The 21,132-nt window shown below is 42.7% G+C and overlaps 2 protein-coding genes across 2 annotated transcripts in view; both read left to right on the top strand.

Moving 5' to 3' along the window:
- The first annotated feature begins 7,116 nt into the window (after positions 1-7,116).
- Positions 7,117-11,771, top strand: commd8 (COMM domain containing 8). Its single transcript, XM_080849925.1, has 5 exons — positions 7,117-7,192; positions 9,288-9,440; positions 10,072-10,218; positions 10,906-11,061; positions 11,355-11,771. The coding sequence occupies exons 1-5, from the start codon at positions 7,142-7,144 to the stop codon at positions 11,373-11,375; spliced, it is 528 nt and encodes a 175-aa protein (XP_080706051.1). The 5' UTR covers positions 7,117-7,141; the 3' UTR covers positions 11,376-11,771.
- A 5,303-nt stretch (positions 11,772-17,074) lies between these two features.
- gabrb1 (gamma-aminobutyric acid type A receptor subunit beta1) overlaps positions 17,075-21,132 on the top strand; it is a gene marked incomplete at both ends in the record, with an annotated part of 44,793 nt that continues 40,735 nt past the window's right edge. Inside the window, 3 exons of the mRNA XM_080850489.1 lie at positions 17,075-17,154; positions 17,305-17,396; positions 17,548-17,615. Of these exons, the coding sequence (XP_080706615.1) occupies positions 17,075-17,154; positions 17,305-17,396; positions 17,548-17,615 (240 nt within the window). The remainder of the gene's footprint in view (positions 17,155-17,304; positions 17,397-17,547; positions 17,616-21,132) is intronic.

Below are 21,132 nucleotides of genomic sequence, written 5' to 3'. Positions count from 1 at the left end.
TCCAGGCCACTGGAAGAGCCAAGTAGAACCTAAAGGGTTCATACAGCTGTGGTCCACCTAGACAAAAACGTGCACCCCGACACATGGAATTACTATACATTCCAAAAACAAACATTCCATATCAAGCGAGAAATCACCTGGTGGTTGTTTCAGAATTCTGAAATACATTTGAATTGGTGTATTGAGTAAAAATAGGGCTTTTTATTGCCACTGTAGTAGTCCACATAACTGGACACGGCACAGATGGCATACAATGTGGTTACATTCTGTCTTTCCCTGGAATTTACGTTATCGTTCTCAAAAACGTTCGAGATGTTCGATGCTGATGCTGATTCGAGCAGTTTGTAAATGCACATTCGTCAGTCTGTAAAGAAATGTAACACCATTTACATTTATGGATTCTGTGAATCACAAAATTCATTTGTGAATCACAAAATTCATTTGTTAATCACAAAATTAATTTGTGAATCGCGTGGCATTTATTTGTGAATTTTGAAACCAGTCTAACTCAACAGTTTCTATGTCTAATGAGCTACTTAATGCGCTTATGCAACCAACTAGTTGGAAACGATTTTAGTCGTTTCGTTGTTGCAGCCCTTGCATAGGTCAGCCACAACCCCGAAACTAAGCAGCCGCGACCACGCAAAACTGTTCTGAGAAGCAGTGTTTTTGAGGAACTGAGATTGACGTTTGAGCCTACTTCTGCGCAGTCCTGAATTGTTTAACTCTCAGTTACACTCACACAACTCACTCACACCTAAGTGCTCTTCCTAAGGAATGGGTATTGAGCGATCCTAATGTAAAGCCTGAAAGTTTAGGTGGACCGGAGCTTTCGATCTAAATATTTTCTATTCACAATAGAAAAAATAACTTCCTGGACTCTCACACATCACCCTTTCTATTTGTGTCAAATTGTTTTCCGGATAAACACTGAAGTTCTGAATAATCCTACAACTGAAATCACTTCTGACTTAGTCATTGTAAAATGGGAATGCCCAGCATTGTATAGTTTAAAATTCTGTGCAAGTTCTGTATGTGTGAGCGTGCTTGTCAGTGTAAGGCAAGCAAATTCATGAGGGAGAAGGGAAGTTATTTTTGATCACCATCTTATGTTTCAACAGTTTATAAAGAGGTAATTGATCTGCTGGGGTACATGAGATTCTCTCTTTGTCTCTCACACACACACACACACACACACACACACACACACACACACACACACACACACACACACACACACACACACAGGGGAATTCCATTCCATTCCACTTGTGATCTGCGTTTGAGCATTCTCTGGAGAGACTCATGTGAGGCTACGGGGCCTGTGTGTGTGTGTGTGTGTGTGTGTGTGTTTGAGTACCATAGGAACTGAAACTCCACACTGAGGTCAAAGTTACACAATTAGAATAGCGAGGCAGGAGATGGCGAATCTGTGTGGTTCTTAAGTGTTTGCCTCTCGTAACGAATCTGTGTGTATCTAAAGTGCTAGCCTCTTGTCACGAATCTGTGTGTATCTAAAGTGTTAGCCTATCGTAACGAATCTGTGTGTATCTAAAGTGTTAGCCTATCATAACGAATCTGTGTGTATCTAAAGTGTTAGCCACTCATAACGAAAATGCAATGCATCACACCCCTTATACACAAACACTGCATGCTTGTGTCTTCAAACTTTCTAGGATCCTGATGAAATTCCAAACTCCTTTTGTTGATAGGACTACCCCAAGCACCCAATGTGTGCTTTCATATTGTTCCGTTTCGATAGAGACTGGTATAACCACATCCAAATTCATTTTGGGAATATAATCACAGCGAAAACTTCATTAGAAAGAGCCCCAGAAAAAAGGGTGTGCTTCACGACACTCGGCTAAAAATGGGCATCCCTCTCTACCTGAAAAATGCTTGGAGCTCTCAAACACACACTTGCTGTATGTGTTCCAATCGCAAACAGTAGTCCCAGTGCACAGCTAAATCACACACAAACACACACACGGGAAATGCCTTCAGCTGAACAACACACACTGGCCTTCCCCCAGAAGGCCAACATGGATACCAATGTGCTCGGATGTAAAAGCCTCCGCTTCAATCATCAAAGCATGATCAAAATATGGAGCCCTTTACTTGACTACACGCCTTGATTTTTTCCAAGTTGTTACTTTTTCTTCTTTCAACCAACAAGGAGGCAGTGCAATGATATCAAAGGGGATTTCACCCCACGTGGCCTAGACAGATCAAACAATTACACTTGAAGAACACCATGTTACCATGTGGGCATGTACTACAGTGACCACAGCAAGATTTTTCAACTGTAACCTTGATTTTTGTTTAACGGTTTGGCAAACGAACAAATGAGTGCCGGTCAGAAAAGAAACTATCAAGGTGTGCCCACATTAAACAAATACAAGAACATTCTTGACCTGCCCTCCGTTTTTCTCATTGTGTCCGAATTTCTCGTCTGTGTGCAAGCCAAACAAACGGCATTTACTGGGGTTGTGTGGTGTACAGGGCACACATCTTGCCTTTACACCAGAAATCTCGCCACAATTATAAAAACATCTTACGAAATATGAAAGTTATCCATGTAACATAGGCTGGGCATTATAAACTAGTCGATAGCGAGTTAAAGACTACCGTGACCAGGCTTTTTCTTCTTCTTTTTCACACTCAAGTCTTCACACTCAACTTTCATTGCCGTGTATCAATTCGATTTTCATCTATAGAAGATTGGCGATTAAGCACTTTGAAAGTTATTCGTTATTATGTAGTACGATTTTATTTTGTTATCAAAAGTGGTAGGGGCGCAGGAAGTGGTGGATACCAATGACTGTATTGAGAATAGACTGTATGCAGAGTATAGACTGTATATAGAGATGACTGTAAACAGCTGATGATGGGGACATATCCCCAGCGTAAAACGCCTATGCGGTTAAGCTACGACCAAATACACATTTCGAACCCACATTTGCTTGTTTAATAGAAATGGAAAAGCTCTTATCTGGATGCCTTGTGAATTGTTATCTTAGACACAATCCTAGTGGCAACACAATATTGGTAAACAAGCTAGCTAGCAAGCTAGCTAGTCAAATGGCAAGTTCTAAGATATCTGAAAACTAAGAGCCGGGCGTATGCACCGTGTCAGTCATCCACAATGCAACAGCTAACATGCTTCTTCACTATTGTGCCCAAATTCCTGGCGAATACAAGGCAGTAGTGCTGCTTGTCTGGAGTAAACGTAAAGAGGCTTACTTTGGGTGTGCCAGACGGACCTGCAGTGTACGTTATTGAGGATGTAAGAGTGCATGACTACTGTAACCAGTAGCTATTGTTTTTACATTTGTCTGAACTTCCACAAGCAACAATTATCAAATACCAAGTGAAACACTAATGACAAGAAGACAATCAAACTTACGTTATTTGCATCATCTCCAATCTAGTAGCAACCGTGCGGTGTTAATATGAAGTCAAACCAGGATAACCGCATCATTGTTCAGTGGCAATGATTGCTTTTTGTAGTTTCTTTCAAAAAGAAATGACTTCGCAATGACTGTATCCGGGCTACAAGGGTATACAGACGAGTTGCGCAGATGGAGTTCAGACAAAAAAGCTCGCTCTTGCGCGTGTTACTTGTCACACCTCCTTAAGTTTGAGATTTGACATTCGCCGAATATTCGATTTTGAACGTTCCGTGCATTTCGATTCGAGGGAGCACTGTAGGTTAATAACATGAAAGAGAACATGGAAACTCCAAAGAAAAAACAATGCCGCTATCATTTTTTATTCAAAAAAACATCTCTCCTTCACTTCAGTCATGTCTTCGTAAGGGACTGTCAGCAAATTACCCATTTTAAGCCAGAGACACACCTAACCTGACATCACAGAACTTGCCGTAGGTCTGTTATGCTGACTGTTATGTCGACTGTTGACACTGTCGCCTGTGTCATTGGCCAAAAAGTTGCAGTGCAACTCACCGCAAAGATCATCTTGGGGGCTTCCTCAGTTTTAAAAGTACCAAGGTGGTTATACTCAGTCATGGCGTTGCTTATTTTGCTCCATATACAGCCGCGGAAAAAATTAAGAGACCACTTCAAAATTATCAGTTTCTCTGGTTTTACTATTTATTGGTATGTGTTAAAGTAAAATGTACATTTTTGTTTTATTCTATAACCTACTGGCAACATTCCTACCAAATTTCAAATAAAAATATTGTCATTTAGATCATTTATTTGCAGAAAAATGACAATTGGTCAAAATAGCAAAAAAGATGCAGTGTCTTCAGATCTCGAATAATGCAAAGAAAACAAGCTCATATTCATTTTTAAACTACACAATACTAATGCTTACACTTAGGAAGAGTTCAGAAATCAATATTTGGTGGAAAAACCTTGATTTAAAATCACAACTTTCATGTGTCTTGGCATGCTCTCCACCAGTCTTTCACATTGCCGTTGGGTGACTTTATGCTACTCCTGGCGCAAGAATTCAAGCAGCTCGGCTTCTTTTCATGGCTTGTGACCATCCATCTTCCTCTTGATCACATTTCAGAGGTTTTTGATGGGATTCAGGTCTCGAAATTGGGCTGGCCATGACAGGGTCCTGATCTGGTGGTACTCCATCCACACCTTTACTGGCCTGGCTGTGTGGCATGGAGCATTGCCCTGCTGGAAAAAACATTTCTCAGAGTTGGGGAACATTGTCAGAGCTAAAGGAAGCAAGTTTTTCTTCCGGGACAACGTTGTACTTTGCCTGGCTGAGGTTTGTAAAAGACCATAAGGATTGAAAAAAGCGGACTGGGGGGTCTTCTAGTTCGTCTTCTCTGATGAGTCCAATTTTCAGCTTTGCCCAACACATGGTCGTCTGATGGTTAGACGGAGACCTGGAGAGGCCTACAAGCCAGAGAGTCTTGCACCTACTGTGAAATCGGACTCATCAGAGAAGACGAACTTAGAAGAACCTCCAGTCCGCTTTTTCAATACTTAAGTGTTAACACTCTAAGGTCCAAGGCCTTTTAGACTTTTCTAAGTTGTCTGACATGCCTTGATGTTTTTGTACATTTTGCTTAACTAAAAACATTCATGCACAAATGGAATATATGATTCTATTCTAGAAGACCTCAGCAATAATATTAGAAAAGGGTTCAATGTTTCTGTGGTTGTTCTTTTTATGTCTCTAAGACGAAAACTCAAAAATAAAAATATCCCGGACGAGGGATATAGACTACTGTAATGTTTCTCTCTTGTACCTTTCTTACAATTTCCTTGAGTTGTTCCTACATCACTGCTTCTACAGCTCTCTGTAACTCCAGTTCTCTTTGCCTGATGTGTTAATTAAGGCCTTGCCTCAGTCTCTCCTCCTCTTCTTCTGTTCTCTCTTTATGCAACTTTCTCGTCTCCATCTCTCCTTGTGTCTTCTCATTATTCTCTCTTTGGATAGTCATCAGGCTATCAATCTCTCTGTTTCCTCCTCCATTTTAAACTGCCTGTGCTGTTCTTCTCTCCGTGGCTCTTTTAATCTGTCTTTTTCTTTGTTGGCTTCTTTTTCTGCCTCTTCTCTCTGTTTTTTCTTCCTCTCTGCATTTCTTCCTTCTGTTTGGGCCCAACAGGCTTTCTGTCATCATTCTCTCCATTTCTTAGTTTTTCCTCTATTTCTGCTTATGCAACTTTCTGTAATTCCAGTTGCTGTTTTTTTCTCATCCATCTCCCATTGTTTGCTCTCCATCTCCTTCCTGTGTGGGTGCAAGAGGGTATCTCTCTCTCTCTCTCTCTCTCTCTCTTTTACTCATTTCCCTGTTCAACTCCCAGCTACTTCTGCTCTCAGTTTGACCTCTTACTTCCTTACTTTCTCCCTTCTTCTCACTCTCTCTCTCTCCATTTCTTTGAGTCGCTCCATCTCCTTCCATTTCTCCTGCCTCCCCTCCCCAATCTGTTACTGCCTTTCATACCAGTTCAATACACTGTTCGATTATTTTAGTTTTCGCTCAATGTCTGTCTGGTTTTCTTCCAGTCAATTCCTGCCCATCCATCCTTTGCCTTCTTCTCTCCAGGGCTCTCTTCTGCTTCTCATGGTAGAGGAATTCAAGGTGTTGCAGCCGTTCCAGCTCCTTGCAAGCCTGTTCATGCAGTGACACCTCCTGGATGATTTGCATACATGTTTTGATGTCACGGGACAACTCCTGCTCCTGCTGTATTGCCATGTCTCTCTGTCGTCTGCTTGGCCTTGAGGTGCATCTGCCTCTGCCTTCTGACTCTTCCCCCCGTTTGCAGCGCTCGCCTTGCACGCTGAAGTCTCTTCTGCTCTCTCTTCCTCTCTCTCTCTTTCTCTCTCTCTCTCTCTCTCTCTCTCTCTCTCTGTATCACAGTCCTCATAAGTGTTTGTGTTGACTCTCAACCTTTTGGCCATACAACAGTTGTACAACAGTCACTGACAGTATGTTACTTTGAGGAACAGAGTTTTTAGAGGTCTAATTCATTTTTGGAGAGGACCTTTCAGAAAGAGAAACGGTAATTTTGTTAAACAAAGCACTCCTGTTTCAATATAATTGGAGTTGGATAATTGGAATGGAGAACTACTACAGCCATTTATTAAATTAAAAACATGCTAAATGCTTGTGTCACTCCATTTTGGAAGTATTATTGTAAAAAAAAAAAAAAAAATCAGTGATTATTGCATATCAAAAGAGAAGGGTCAAGGCATGTCAAAAAGCGAACATGTGTAATTTGCAGACTGTCCCTACCCAGACCGGAGCGACTGACGGGTTATTAGGTGTCCTGGAGCTTTTTTTTTTAGGTAAATTGATAGCAATGTGAGATGGATGAGGAAACAGCAACTAGAATTAAAGACAGTTACGGAAGCAGAAATAGAGGATAAAATGAAAAAAGATAGCCTGGCTATCACGACAGAAGGCTCCTGCGGTGATAATGCCTTTCCTTATGGTTTAACAAATATTGAGCAAATTAACATTTGAGTAGTTGGCACAGACGTAATAAGTCAAGGTTTCTGTTCAGATATGACCTAAAATAAGCTACTCCACATAGCCTCAATATTTTTTTTTTTTACAGTCACTGAAAACACCCGCGTCAAAGAGAGATCTGATCATATGACCAAGTCAGCTGAGCTGACTATGCGGAAGTACGGAAACTGAGATGAAATGTCTTCACTGCAGTTATTGAATAAAATACCAGCCGTTGAATGTCTGAAAGTAAGTCAAGAATCAGATGTCTGGTTTTGTGTTTAGCTTAAAAATTAATTTGTTCATAATGTTGCGACAATGCAATGAAATCTCTACCTAACTGTTGGTAACATTAACACCAGAAGCTAGCCTGCGTGAACTGACAGCCTTGTCTGAAGCAGTGCATCAAAAACCCAAGTTCCTATCAACGTTGATCGATGCATTTAGGCTAACTTGTTTACAAGAGGCTACACAAATTCGTCTGTAACTTGAACTTTGTTCATAGTCTGCAAGAAGTTCAAACTCGTAACTTGAATATTATTAGGCTACATTTTGGGCTCCTCGGGTTATCTCTGATCTTTTTGCTTTCACAAAAAATAATGTCTCAAGGAAAAATGCGACCAAAACCGCAACCCACTCTGAACTAATGGAAACTTCCTTGATTCCGAAAGTGGCCTCGGTGTTTTCGTTTTGCGTCAAATTACGAAGACTGTGGAATAAAACGTGCAGGTTATAAACTTTTTCTCTTCCATGATTTATTTCATGTGACACCGGGTACTTCCGTTCAGTATTGTGCTCGTTCATATGTCTTACCAATCACGACATTACTTGAACGGAGATTGTACAGGAAATGGGATACATGTGTCTGTTTGTAGGCTATTTGAGAGAAAAATAGTAGCTTAGGCTATTAACTGAAATGCAAGGCTTTCATGGCACTGCACTTGCTCCCTTTCTGTGTGCTTGGACAATTCATGTATCTCCCTATTGTTACAACGTGTGAATATCAGAGGGGTGTGTGTGTGTTAAGGCGGGTACCTTACGATAATCTCTCGGTTATCGGTATTCCCACTGCTGCTTGAGACGATGGGTGTATGTAGACGATAGCTGAATGTGGTGTTCCTCCTCGATGTCAACAATAAGGGGCATCATTTCCCATGCTAATCCTAACAAAATGTCAGTGTCTTAAAGGAAAAACACAGCGTTAGCCTTTCTTTCCTATCTTTTTTTTAGGATCTGAGAGGTCTTTTGGGTGCCTTGGCTATAACAATATTGAAATGCACATCTAGAAATACTTTCTCATACTGACATATTCATTTAATTGTTGAAAATGGTATAATTACAAGTATAATAATTCAACTACAATAAAACAAAGAATTACTTAATCATGTTGATGTTTGCTGTGTCAGTGCATTGTCTGTCATCCGCAACTAGGGAAATTGGATCAATCAAACTAGGAATCAGGAGTAGCCTAAAATCAAACACTTAAAGTGGTTTCCAAAAGATAAAAGCCTTGTGTACAAGTCTTTCAAGTTTATGTAATGGGCTTGATTTATTTGTGAATGTAACCTGCATAGTGTAAACAAGCACAGTCCCACGATGGACTCGAAATTCTCAACCCTGGCCTTTTCATGTTGCCAGACACTTATAATAACATTCATTAACAGTGCCAGTGGCACAAAAAAAAAGTTTACTTTGACACAGGTGCTTGCCCAATGAGATGACATTGTAAAGCTGTTTTGTCGTTGCTGATTAAAGCGTTCCAAGTCATTACTGGACAGATGACAGATTGTTAATTGTCCTTAGTAAAAGTTTGGACCCAAAAAGATCTACAAAAATATAGCCCAGGTTGAAAAAACCTGAACTTTCCCTTTAAGGTGTTGGGAAGTGAGGATTACTATCTACACAGCACTGTACCCGCTGGCTACCGTTACATGAATACATCCGTTAAAAACTTTGGAACAATATATTGTTTGCGTTCAAAAACTCCACATGCTCAAACCGACGAACCACCCCTACACAGGACAAAAAGCTCACCTCATTTTTCACCAAATGTTTTCAATCATGCACCAACATGCAACGACCAGTAGGAAATATGTGGGCGAGGGAAGTGGTAGACCACTGCTCTCCCATGCCCACATCCCCGGCTGAAGTGCCCTTGAGCAAGGCACTTAACCCCGATCACTGCTCCCCGGGCGCCGGCAAAGGCAGCTCACTGCTCCGGGTTAGTGTGTAACTGCTCTTCACTGTGTGTGTGTCACTTCCCTGGATGGGTTAAATGCAGAGGTGGATCTCAGAGTGTGTGTGTCTTTCACTTTTTCACTTTCATCTGTTCCCTTCCCACTAGTTTTTACATCGGGTGGTGGATGGGCTGTGTGGAAGAGCCTATCCAAAGAGAACGGACTACGGTGACAGGTGGACTCTGACGCAATGGTCCGAGCTGCTGGGGGCCCTCTCATCCCTCTTCAGGGTGCTGGTGGGAAAGAAGTGCTCAGACACGGTATGTACTTCAAGAGCCGTGATGCGAGTGACACCTAAACTTGTGTTGTCTTTCATATGTATATCTTATGTTTAGTACTTATTGTTAAGTTATGTTATATCATGTGGAGTACTTATATGTACTTATAAGTTATGTTATGTTATGTCCTGTTTTATAAAACAATTGGGTTCTAGCGCGTAATCTAGCTGTTTCTGATAGGACGAGAGACGTTCCATGCTATAGGTTATTCGTCAACATACCTACAGTTACGGGACTTTTCACAACTAAAAATAAATCACTCCGCGATGAAACATTCGCATTGATGACAACCGTTAATTCAAAGTTTTTAAAATTCCAAACCAAGACGTTGACAATGGAACTATATTTTGTTGCGGAGAAACAATGGCGAAATAAACCATTTTTAATCAATAACTTCGTGTTGAAATGTTAATTTGTCGACAGTAGAATTGTTTTATAAAAGCAATATAGCACTCGTGGGAGTGGGATAGGTAAGGGATAATCCCACGGGTGTTGTTGCCTACTGTTTTTACGTGGAAATGTCTCTACATGGGTGCTTTACTGATTTACTGTGAGGCAGATCTTCATCATCATCATCATCATTGTCAATCAGTGTGTTTGCGTGTCCACCTAGGAGCTGCTCTCGGTGCTGGAGGCGGCCCATGCAGAGTGCGTCTCGCAGTGTGTGAAGAGCCGACAGGAGGAGATCCACCAGGCTCTCGTGGACAGAACCAACGCCATCTCCAGCACACAGCTCCAGGACTTTGACTGGCAGATGAAAGTAAGAGCTGCAACACACACACACACACACACACACACACACACACACACACACACACACACACACACACACACGATTCTTTAAGTCATGTGTCTAATCATGAAACAAATTTACTTTATTCAAAGACTCAAAGACGCGCTGACATATACGCCGCCGCTACCTAGTTTTACTCCTGCTCTTACCAAACTCATTCTCGTGTATAGCCGCCATTTTGAAGGAGAGAGGGACACCTGCTCTTTGCCATCTGAACACAGTAAAATGGCAAATGGAGGTGGATGGCTAGTTTGATAAGTTCTGGAAAGCTAACTATCTTGATTCTCTAGGAACCGGATAGGGACATTTCCTGTAGCTTATCTATACACCGCCCCCTCTTAACCACACAACTTACACTTTAAACGTCAAAGCACCTCTCACAATCTGCACATAGAACTAACCTTATCTTTGGCACCTTACCTAATGAGAGAAGTTTGTGAGATAACGTGACTTGATTACAGCACAGCTTTGTTCAGTATGCAGCAACACCAGTGAGATGGATGGTTATGAGATGGGAACTGTTAGATTTATTGTTTAATTATTATGATTGTACAATAAGGAGTGTTTCAGAGTCTAGCGATAACAATTTTGTGGTTGTTCGTGTGTGTGTGTGTGTGTGTGTGTGTGTGTGTGTGTGTGTGTGTGTGTGTGTAGCTGGCCTTATCAAGTGATAAGCTGTCGCTTCTGCACACACCTCTCCTCAACCTCACACTGGACGTGAAGGAGAACGGAAAGCCACGGCCCGTTACCATAGAGATGAACCGAGAGGAGTTACAGACTCTCATTAGTGCCATGGAGGCTGCTAACAAGGTTAGGCACACACACACACACACACACACACACGATTCTTTAAGTCATGTGTCTAATCATGAAACAAATTGACTTTATTCAAGATGGGGATAGCAACAAGCGGTCATGTTCATTGTAAATGCATATTCAGTTGATCTCTCCTTTGGTGCACAGCATTTTCATGACACATATATACAAACACAGATACAAAGACACACAGACCCCCTGAAGATAAGCGATTAGTCAAATAAAATGGATGTGTCATCAGCTCCTTTGGCCCGCCACACAAACTCACTTAATCCATATTCCCACAGGTGGTACTACAGCTGAAGTGAGTTCTCAAAATGAGTCACCCTGACAGTTCAGACATCAACCCCCTGGTGGCCGGATTGATGACATCATCATCATGGGACGGCAGACAGCGGAGAGTAGCAGAGCTCCTGCATTGTATCAGACCTCCAGTCCACGCAATGCAGCCAGTACCTTTCCTGTGTGTGTGTGTGTGTGTGTGTGTGTGTGTGTGTCTGTGTGTGTCTGTGTGTGTGTGTGTGTGTGTCTGTGTGTGTGTGTGTGTGTGTGTGTGTGTGTGTGTGTGTGTGTGTGTGTGTGTGTGTGTGTGTGTGTGTGTGTGTGTGTGTGTGTGTGTGTGTGTGTGTGTGTGTGCGTGCGTGCGTGCGTGCGTGCGTGCGTGCGTGCGTGCGTGCGTGCGTGCGTGCGTGCGTGTGTGTGTGTGTGTGTGTGTGTGTGTGTGTGTGTGTGTGTGTGTGAGTGTGTGTATATACACAAGGAGTTTGTTTAAGATTCTGAGGGTTTGAAAAAGTGTGTGAGAGAGTTCATGTTTTTTACTTGTATAATGTTTCTGTGGGATTGCTGAAAATGTTTTTTTTTGTTTTGTTTTTGTTGGTAAACCATACAATAAAGTCCCTCATCAGACTATTCTCTCGGCTCTCTGCTCTCGTCATGTCTCACCCTCTCAACTGGCATTTCAAAAGAGCTGATGAATATTTTCACGCAGGAGAGGCTCTCTCTCAACAAGGACCTCTCATGGTCACACACGCTGGCTCACACTGCGTCGTCGTTCAATGCAGCTGGCTGCATCCTCAGACGGCGAGGACACGGTAACTATGGTAACTGCATGGCGCCGGTCTCCTGGTTACGTGAGGTTCTGTGTCCTTGCCAAACTGTGAGTCTGAGAGGAGCTCGAGACCACACCGTTTCGGTCCAGATGTGTGCTTGGCAAACAGCCGACACAGGTTTCGCTTTTTTACTCAGAATGCAAAAGTGCAGCTCAAATATCAGACTGCTCGCAAAGAGACATTAGCCAACAAGGGGACATTTTGCAACCTGTGAAGGTTTTTTTTAGACATTTTATTAATCCCTTAAGGGTAAATTAGAAATCTGCATTTAACCCATGTGGAGGCAGTGAACACACACACACACACTTGGAGCAGTAAGCACACACACACACACACACACACCCGGAGCAGTGGGAAGCCTCTCCAGCAGTAGCACCCAGGGAGTAGTAGGGGATCAGATGCTCAAGGGCACGACAGCCGTGGATGTTGAGGGAGGAGAGGCCAGCAACGCCCCTATTTTTGTTCCTGCCCGTCCAGGGGATCACCCTGGCAACCTTTCAGTCCCAAGGTCGAGTCTTTAACCTAGCTCACCAACTGCCATCAAGTTAGGAGGAAAAGATAATAATTATCAGGTGTCTTAGTAGCACGTCAAGAGATTCACAAGGGGCTGATTTAAGAATGGTGAGGAATTGGTTTTATTCATATTTAATAAATGTCACTGAGAGACTTTGGCTCTGTATGTGACTGTCAGGCTGATGCCACTGCCATGCCAGAAGTACTTCATACACTTATTAGTGACTCACACATTACTGTACATTGATGACTAACATCTTTAATCGTGTATAAAATGATTCCAACAGTCCATATCATAATACCATGATACATATGGCACATGTCACAGTAATGACCAACTAATAACGCATCCCTATGGCTCAATGTAAGGGCATGTAATAACCAAAGCGGCCACTGGAGGGCCTTCTTACACAGGTCAGAAGAGCCCATGGGGCAGAGGAGTCATTGACAGAGTTGATGAGTGAAAATGTGCAGGGAAAAGTTGCTAATGTACATGATGTCTAAGGTATGTTGTAAGGCGATTCATAAGATGGTGGAAAAACAAGTCATACAGCAGCTCAATCTTGCCGTCAAATTCTCTTTGGCATGACATACTTCAGTAGAATGCTAAAAATAATTTGGCTGAATCTGTACATATACTCAGACGGGTCAGGATTTGGTAAGGGCTTGTGGCGAGTCCTTTGGGCAGATAATCGTTAGCTAACAGCACAGGAGAAGGAGGTCAGAGAGAGGGGCCAGTCAACAGAGCAACTCAGTTTGGAAGGATGGTGGATGACTTAACATGACTTAACATTTTGTCGGGTGTTGTTATTTTAATCAAACCTTATGGAAAAACACATTCCCATCGAACAATGGCTAGTCCAGTGGATAGTGTGTGTGTGTGTCTGTGAGTGTGTGTGTGTGTGTGCGTGTGTCTGCGTGTAAGTGTGTGTGCTATTGCTGCATTGCATTCAGTAAGTGGCAGATAAGTAGATTTGTATCTGACATTTAGAGGATTTGAATCCTGTGTCTCGTCAGAAACACCTGCAGAGCAATACAACATGCCCTTATGGTAAACTTCACTACTTGAGACCTTGTAATAGCAACGCATTGCTGTATCTGTGGAGCTGCTGTATCTTGTGATTGGTCGAAGCCCAGCAGGCTCATTCTGTTGTCCCTAGGACAACAGGAGTGTGGTTGTGACTTATTGTCTATACAAAAATTGTAGGCTATACGAATTAAAAGGCACTGCTTGTTGCCAGGGAAAAAAGTCATGGAGGCCTCGTGAGAGGCAGAACATGTAATAAATGGCATTGGGGGAAAGTCACAGATGAATATGTAGTACTGCTAGACAGGGGCAAATCTAGGTTCCCACTTTTGGGGGGGGCTAAGCCCCTAGATAAAACCTATTGTTTTTCCTGCTAACCAGCAAAACTAGGGGGTCTGGGGGCATGCTCCCCCCGAAGGATTTTTTGAAAAGCAGTGCTAGCCTCGTGACAGTACACAGACTGGGTAGAATACATGTGGTTTGATAGAATTAAATAACAGAAATTGGCAGTGAACATAATGCATAATGAGATGAACTGCCATAACTGAGACCTTGGTATATACAGTACGCATATAAATCATATACATGAAGAGTGTGTTACAAATAAAATGAAATATTCTTATTATTATTGTATACGTTTATTTATATGTGTTGTGTTCGCTGTGGGTCCAGAATCTGCCTAGTCAGTGGTGTACATTTAGCCTATTAAGCTTTTTGTTGTTGTTTAAAACAAGTCAGCATTGACTTGCCCTCTAAAACTAAGAGAATGTGTTTATATACTGTATATATAAATGTTATATGTACTGTATATATATATATATATATATATATATATATATATATATATGAAAATAGCCTACCTCGAAGTTTCACACCATTACACTAAACACAACTTAGCCGTGGGAAAGTTACATGATACCTGTCCGACAGTTTGTTTCTTTGTTTTAAAGTAAGACTCTTTACTCTGTTCATCCACTCTGTTCTCTCCTCAGCACCACAGAGTGTTAGACTGCTAAAGCTGTTCTCTCCTCAGGACCATAGAGTTTGAACTGTTAAAGCTGTTCTCTCCTCAGGACCATAGAGTTTGAACTGTTAAAGCTGTTCTCTCCTCAGGACCACATGTTAGACTGTTCAAGCTGTTCTCTCCTCAGCACCACATGTTAGACTGTTAAAGCTGTTCTCTCCTCAGGACCATAGAGTTTGAACTGTTAAAGCTGTTCTCTCCTCAGGACCATAGATTGTTAGTCTGTTAAAGCTGTTCCCTCCTCAGAACCACAGAGTGTTAGACTGTTAAAGCTGTTCCCTCCTCAGAACCACAGAGTGTTAGACTGTTAAAGCTGTTCTCTCCTCAGCACCATAGAGATAAGACTGTTAAAGCTGTTCTCTACTCAGCACCATAGAGTGTTAGACTGTTAAAGCTGTTATATAATCATGCTTGTAGCCTCCCAGTAGGCTTCAACTGCATTTACAAAATTGATAATAAAAAAAAATTGAAGATCAATAATTCACTTGTGATATAATATGATATAACACTTTGCAAAGTATGATGATACTAAACGGTATCGATTCCTCCCCCAGTCCTATCCACCCTCTTCTCTCATCTCTTTTACAGCCAGAACATGAGCTATTTCTCTTCCGCCAGGTAATTCAAACTTTATACTTTAGTCGAGAGTTAAACAAAGTTTCAGACTTCTGTCTTGAACTGAAGAAAGGCTTCATCGAATTTTACCTGACAGCATATTTCATCATAAAAATGTTTCTTAGGTGTAGCCAACGACGACTTCGCTCATATACTATCTAATTCCATGAGTAACCCTCCAAACTGTCTTCCAGCAACAGCACCACTTCATTCTCACATGCCCCTGTACGCATAAGGCCTTCGCAAAGACATATGCATGTGAGAGCATGTGATTACTAAGAGCATGCTTAATGATCTGTGTAATCTGTGTATAAGTGTGTATTTTTCATTTTTGCATTTGTGTGTTTACATGTGCATGTCTAAACAATGTGAGCTCTGGGATGCCTCTCTGTGTGTGGGGGTGCGTGTTTCATTCTGCAGTGAGGTTTGGGATGGTCTTTTAGGCTCTGTTTATCCTTATCATGGTGTATAAATGTTTAAAGAGAGCTATGCACCTTACACACTTTCCTCATACTCGGGTCTGACAGCTATCCCTCCCCCAGAGAGTGTGCCAAAGTGTTTACACAGCGCAAACACAGTGTCTCCACCTTGAAACAAACACACACACAGTTTCTCTCCTTTTCATAGTCATTCACTAACACAACAAAATTATTCATCAAGCTAATTTACATTGGTTCTCTCTTTAACTAAAATGTGATCTTAGTATGACTGTACGTGCAATAAGGTTCGCATGGTCCATCAGATACAGAAAATAAGCAAGACAACACACTGTAGGCCTACAGGCCGTGGTGCAGCATCACTTTCAAACCAACTAAGTGTACTCTTTTCACAATGCCAGCTATTAACACATATGAAATCATATAATGATTGTGTAATGGGTCTCACTACTTCGTTCTAATATCTTCCCGGCACGAGTCCGTTTTGTCTGCTATCATCATACACCTCATCTGTGCTTATTAATTATTGGTGTGGTCGCGAGCTTTAATGCTGTGTCCGGTAGGATGGGGGGCTTTAATGCATTTTCCGGGTTTCTAACAAATAATTCAATCGAGAAGCGAACGCGTGACGCCAGGCGAGTGGAGAGTCAGCCCAGAGAGAGGGAGTGAGGCACTGGGAGAGAGAGGGAGAGCGAGAGAGAGAGACATCTACTCCCTCAAAAAAGAAAATGCGCAAGAGCGGCTCCTCCTGAAACGTGCTCGTATCCTGCTATGCCCCAAATAGAGCTCGTTTAAGGCGCAAGGCAAGACAAGCTGCCGCAGCTGCGCTCTAGGCTTCGCTGAGTGTCTTGTAAAGGGTTCCTGCGCCGCCCGCGAGGACACGCGGAGACCCCGCGAGCAGCCGCCGTGTCCGCGTTGACCAGCACGAGCTCACCGCGCCGGAGGCGATGGGATCTGACCGGCATACTGATACGGCTCGCGACCTCAGGACCGAGAAGCGCTTCTAAATCGCCAGCAACACTCTAGCTCGCTCTCACTCTCATCACGCTTTCTCCTCTTCCTCCTCACGCTATTTGTTCATCTCTCCTCCGCCTCTATCCACCCACCTCCTCCGCATTTGAAACGGGTGAAAATAAACCAGATTTTTTTCCGCGTTTTTGCGTGAATAGCGTTTTGATGTTGGTGACAGAGCCGCGCATGCGTGGCTGTGTTGTCGGAATTCAGGAGCTGCTTCAGACTAAGTTTATTTCTCTAATCTTCATCTCTGTGTTCGGAGTGAGTGATGTGGACGACTCGAGACCGCTGGCGCACGGGGATTCTCTCTCTCCCGGTGCTAGTCACCATGGTGCTGGGCGCGCAGAGGTGAGCCGCGTGTGTGATATATCGGCATGTGTGGTGCATGGATGTGTGTGTCTGATGGATGACAGTGTTTTAGCGATGCGAAAGCTCGCCTGTCTGGCTGCGCTATGCCCAAATTTCTCAATCCCCTGCTCCTTGCGCCTGTCTCCCCAGCCCGAGCGAACCCAGCAACATGTCATACGTCAAAGTCACCGTGGATAAACTGCTGAAAGGCTACGACATACGACTGAGACCAGACTTTGGAGGTAATTAGCCTTTTGGCTGTCAAGCTTTATTTTTGGTTATGAATGCGGGCCTTTAAGCGTGTGTGGCAAGAGCTACCGCTACCAATACCGCATATTTGTCAGGTAGACTAACAGTCAGATTGGGTTTAATTTTTTGCCCGATTTTTTAAAGGTCCTCCTGTTGACGTCATCATGAGCATTGACATCTCCAGCATTGATATGGTATCAGAAGTAAACATGGTGAGTACGCTGTGTGTTTGTGTCTGCGAACATAATTGGCTGATGCTTACAACTATTACCCGTGTATGGTGATGATGTCCCTTGATGAGGCTGTGTGTGTGTGTGTGTGTGTGTGTGTGTTTGGAGTGCATGTGCCTGACTGCATTCACGGCTGCACGTGTTTTTGAAGCAGTAGCGTGAGGGTGGAATGATAATGTTTTTGAGGTATGTTCACTGGAAATACCCAGAAGGGTGGGGGGGTCTGAAGAAGGGAGAAAGAGAGAGAGGGAGAGAGAGAGAGTGAGGGAGAGAGAGATAGAAATGAGGAGTGAGTGAGTGTGTGTGAGAGAGGAAGAGACCGATGCGTCTCGTTAGTAATTCAGCCCATCTGAGCGGTGGCGATGGATCTGCAATGTGTCAGAATGGTAAGCATCTTCCTCCTCACCGCGCCAAGAGCCATCTTGCCACATAATTGAGGAGAGATGGAGAGAAGGATGGATAGACCGAAATCAAGGAGGATAAGAAAGACAAAATGGAGGGATGAGAAAGTTGTGAAAAAAACGGTTGAAAAAGAGAAACAGAATGAGCAAATGAGCCAAAAGGGTAGCAGAGAGAGATAGCGACAGCGAGAGAGAGGGAAGGATAGATAGAGAGAGGGAGGGATAGAGAGAGAGAGGGAGGGATAGAGAAAGAGAGAGGGGGGGGTGAAGAGAGAGAGAGCACGTTGGTGGTGCACATGGGCTATGCTGTCTGTGGATGTCTCTGAAACAAACCCCCAAAACACACACACACACACACTCACACACACACACACACACACACGCACACACGCATACACATTAAGGGAGGACTTATGTGTGTGTGTGTGTTTGGTGTTGGACAAGGGGTGAGCATTGGTGAGGGTTGGGGTGATGTTCTTCAGCATGTTTACTGTTTTGACTTCTGAGTAGGAATTACATAACTCAGACTATGACTCAACTAGTTAGGGGGGGCACCCAAAAGAAGCTATACCAGGGGGCACACACACACACACACAAACACACACACACACACACACACACACACACACAAACACACACACACACACACACACACACACACACTCTCTCTCTCCCTTTCTCTCAGACAAGCATAGGCACAACTAGACATGAATATATGCACCATACACACACACAGCCCATATGGTAACAAAATCTTGTCTATGCACACTTCTGCACTGTTAGACAGGCACATTCAAATACATGTGCACACACAAGCTCACAGAAAGGAGCTAGAGGACACATTTTCCTCTTTCACTAAAACAACACAAGTGTGTCCTTTTTTTGTGTGTGTGTGTGTGTGTGTGTGTGTGTGTGTGTGTGTGTGTGTGTGTGTGTGTGTGTGTGTGATGTGAGCATATGTAAATGTGAGTTTGTTCAAAGCTATTTTTACATATTGTCAAACAGGCAGACAGTGAATAATATCTTGCATCCTGATTGGTCCCAGTTCACCAAATCCACCAATCAGGGTTTTCAGCACATTTCTGAAGGGATAGAGGATTTGCGAAGCCACTTTTCATTTATATACCTGTTTTTCATTGGTTTAGAATAAAAGCACTGTGTTTTTTATGACGGCATAATATAACTGCAATGAAGGGCTTGATACAAAATAGACAATACATAACATGCAAGCAACTGCTGAGAGATATGGTTTCTATTATGAGATAAAATTAGAAATGCCTTGGTTTTTGTGGCTACACCGATTTTACTTTCAAAAAGCACATCCCAACCTTGAATACGTTGAATTCCCTTGAACTCTTAGTTAGTTCCCATTACCTGTGGCAGTTCTGGTGTTGGAGGGTGCAAACCGGAACGTGATGCTAGATTAGAAGTCGACTAGATTATGTCGTTTTCTATTTTTTGAAAAAAAAAAGCAGTATTTATTGTTACACCAGGTTTTTATTGCTCCTAGCTTGACTGTTCTCTCCCTTGTACGTCGCTTTGGACAAAAGCGTCTGCTTAATGACTAAATGTAAAATGTAATGTAGAAGTGAGAGAGTTAGTTCTGAACGGGGTTAGTTTCTTCACCCATGCCTGGAACCAGCTGATTTGCCTCCTTCAATTCTCCTTCTGGTTGAAGAGCCATGGTGTTTTTTTTTCTTGTTCTTCTTCTCTTCGTTGCATTTGCCTCATGGTGAAGGTAGCTCAGGTGTCTTTGAGTGTGTGTGTGTGTGTGTGTGTGTGTTTGTGTGTGTGTGTGTGTGTGTGTGTGTGTGTGTGTGTGTGTAAGTGTATGTGTGTGTGCAAGTGTATGTGTATGTGTAAGTGTATGTGTGTGTGCTATTGCTGCATTGAACCAGCTGATATGACTCCTTCAATCCTCCTTCTGGTTGAAGAGCCATGTTGAATAGCAGGAGCAGATGGTTGATACAGGGAGGGTGACTAAGAGAGAGCCTCTGCCTTCTGAATGGGACGGTTCTCCATGAACTGTTAGGTGAGAGTGAGGGTGCAGTCAAGAATATTTAATGGTTCTTTTTGGCGCATCTCAGTAGGAACGGTTCCTCAAACCCATTTGATGAAGGCTTGTTGCCATACAAGTCTGTTAAGGTGTTTTTGGCTGTCTGATTCATAGAGCAGTTGCTAGGTGTGAAGAACCCAGGTTTGCCTGAAGTTTTTACACGAAAAAGGTACCACAGGGAATATTGGTATTTTTTTCATCCCATGAAGAACCATTTTCTTTTGAGTGAATACATTTACCGTCGACATGCTTTTCTCCACAGTAGCTCTGAGTTGTTCCAATAGTGAACAGAGTAGGTAGAGGCATGCACAGACAAATGCAGGTATTCACACACCTCAGGTCAATTATTATTTCTTATATTATCAAGTATTTATTTGGTGCATTTTTTTGGTGCATTATACCGTTTGCCTGTATTTCATAATTTAATTTTATGTGTATGAATATTTTGGTATGAAATGAATTAAGGAATTGATTTACAGAATACCCATTGATTTAGATAAGACGGTGTTAGAATTGACCGTTGGAATTTGAAATAAGAGGGCATAACTCTAATTGACCCAAGGGAAAACAATGGGTGGGGTATTACTAGATACAGTGTCGCCTTCTGCTTTGTGTGGGGTCAGATGAGGGGTCAAACCTGATTGGTAGACGGGGTCAACCAAACAGGGCATAGGTGGGAGGTGTTAGGTAACCTTTAAATATGATGTCGCCAGTGTATTTGGCAGATCTATTTCAAAATCCATCTTTTTGTTTGGCCTAAATCCTACAACAAATTATGTTGAGAGCTTCGCATCCTGGTTTCGAATTGCTGATTGAGGATTGCATGGGAATGCAATAGATCAGTGGTTCTTAACCTTTTTGGAGGTACTGAATCCTGCAAGCTACATCAGTGCATTCGCCGAACCCTTCGTAATTTGAAAAATAAAATATAATTTCTTCAAAACGTAGGTCCAGCCCAACATTGCTACTGTGAACCGTGCTATACTGTGTGTGTCTTGACCCCTGCCGGACCCCTGAGAGTGGCTCAACGAACCCCTGGGGT

Source organism: Sprattus sprattus (assembly GCF_963457725.1).
Source record: "Sprattus sprattus genome assembly, chromosome: 13".
In the NCBI taxonomy this organism is placed as follows: domain Eukaryota; kingdom Metazoa; phylum Chordata; class Actinopteri; order Clupeiformes; family Clupeidae; genus Sprattus; species Sprattus sprattus.
The sequence above is the reverse complement of the archived record's forward strand: the minus strand, read 5'-3'. Positions and strand labels throughout refer to the sequence as shown.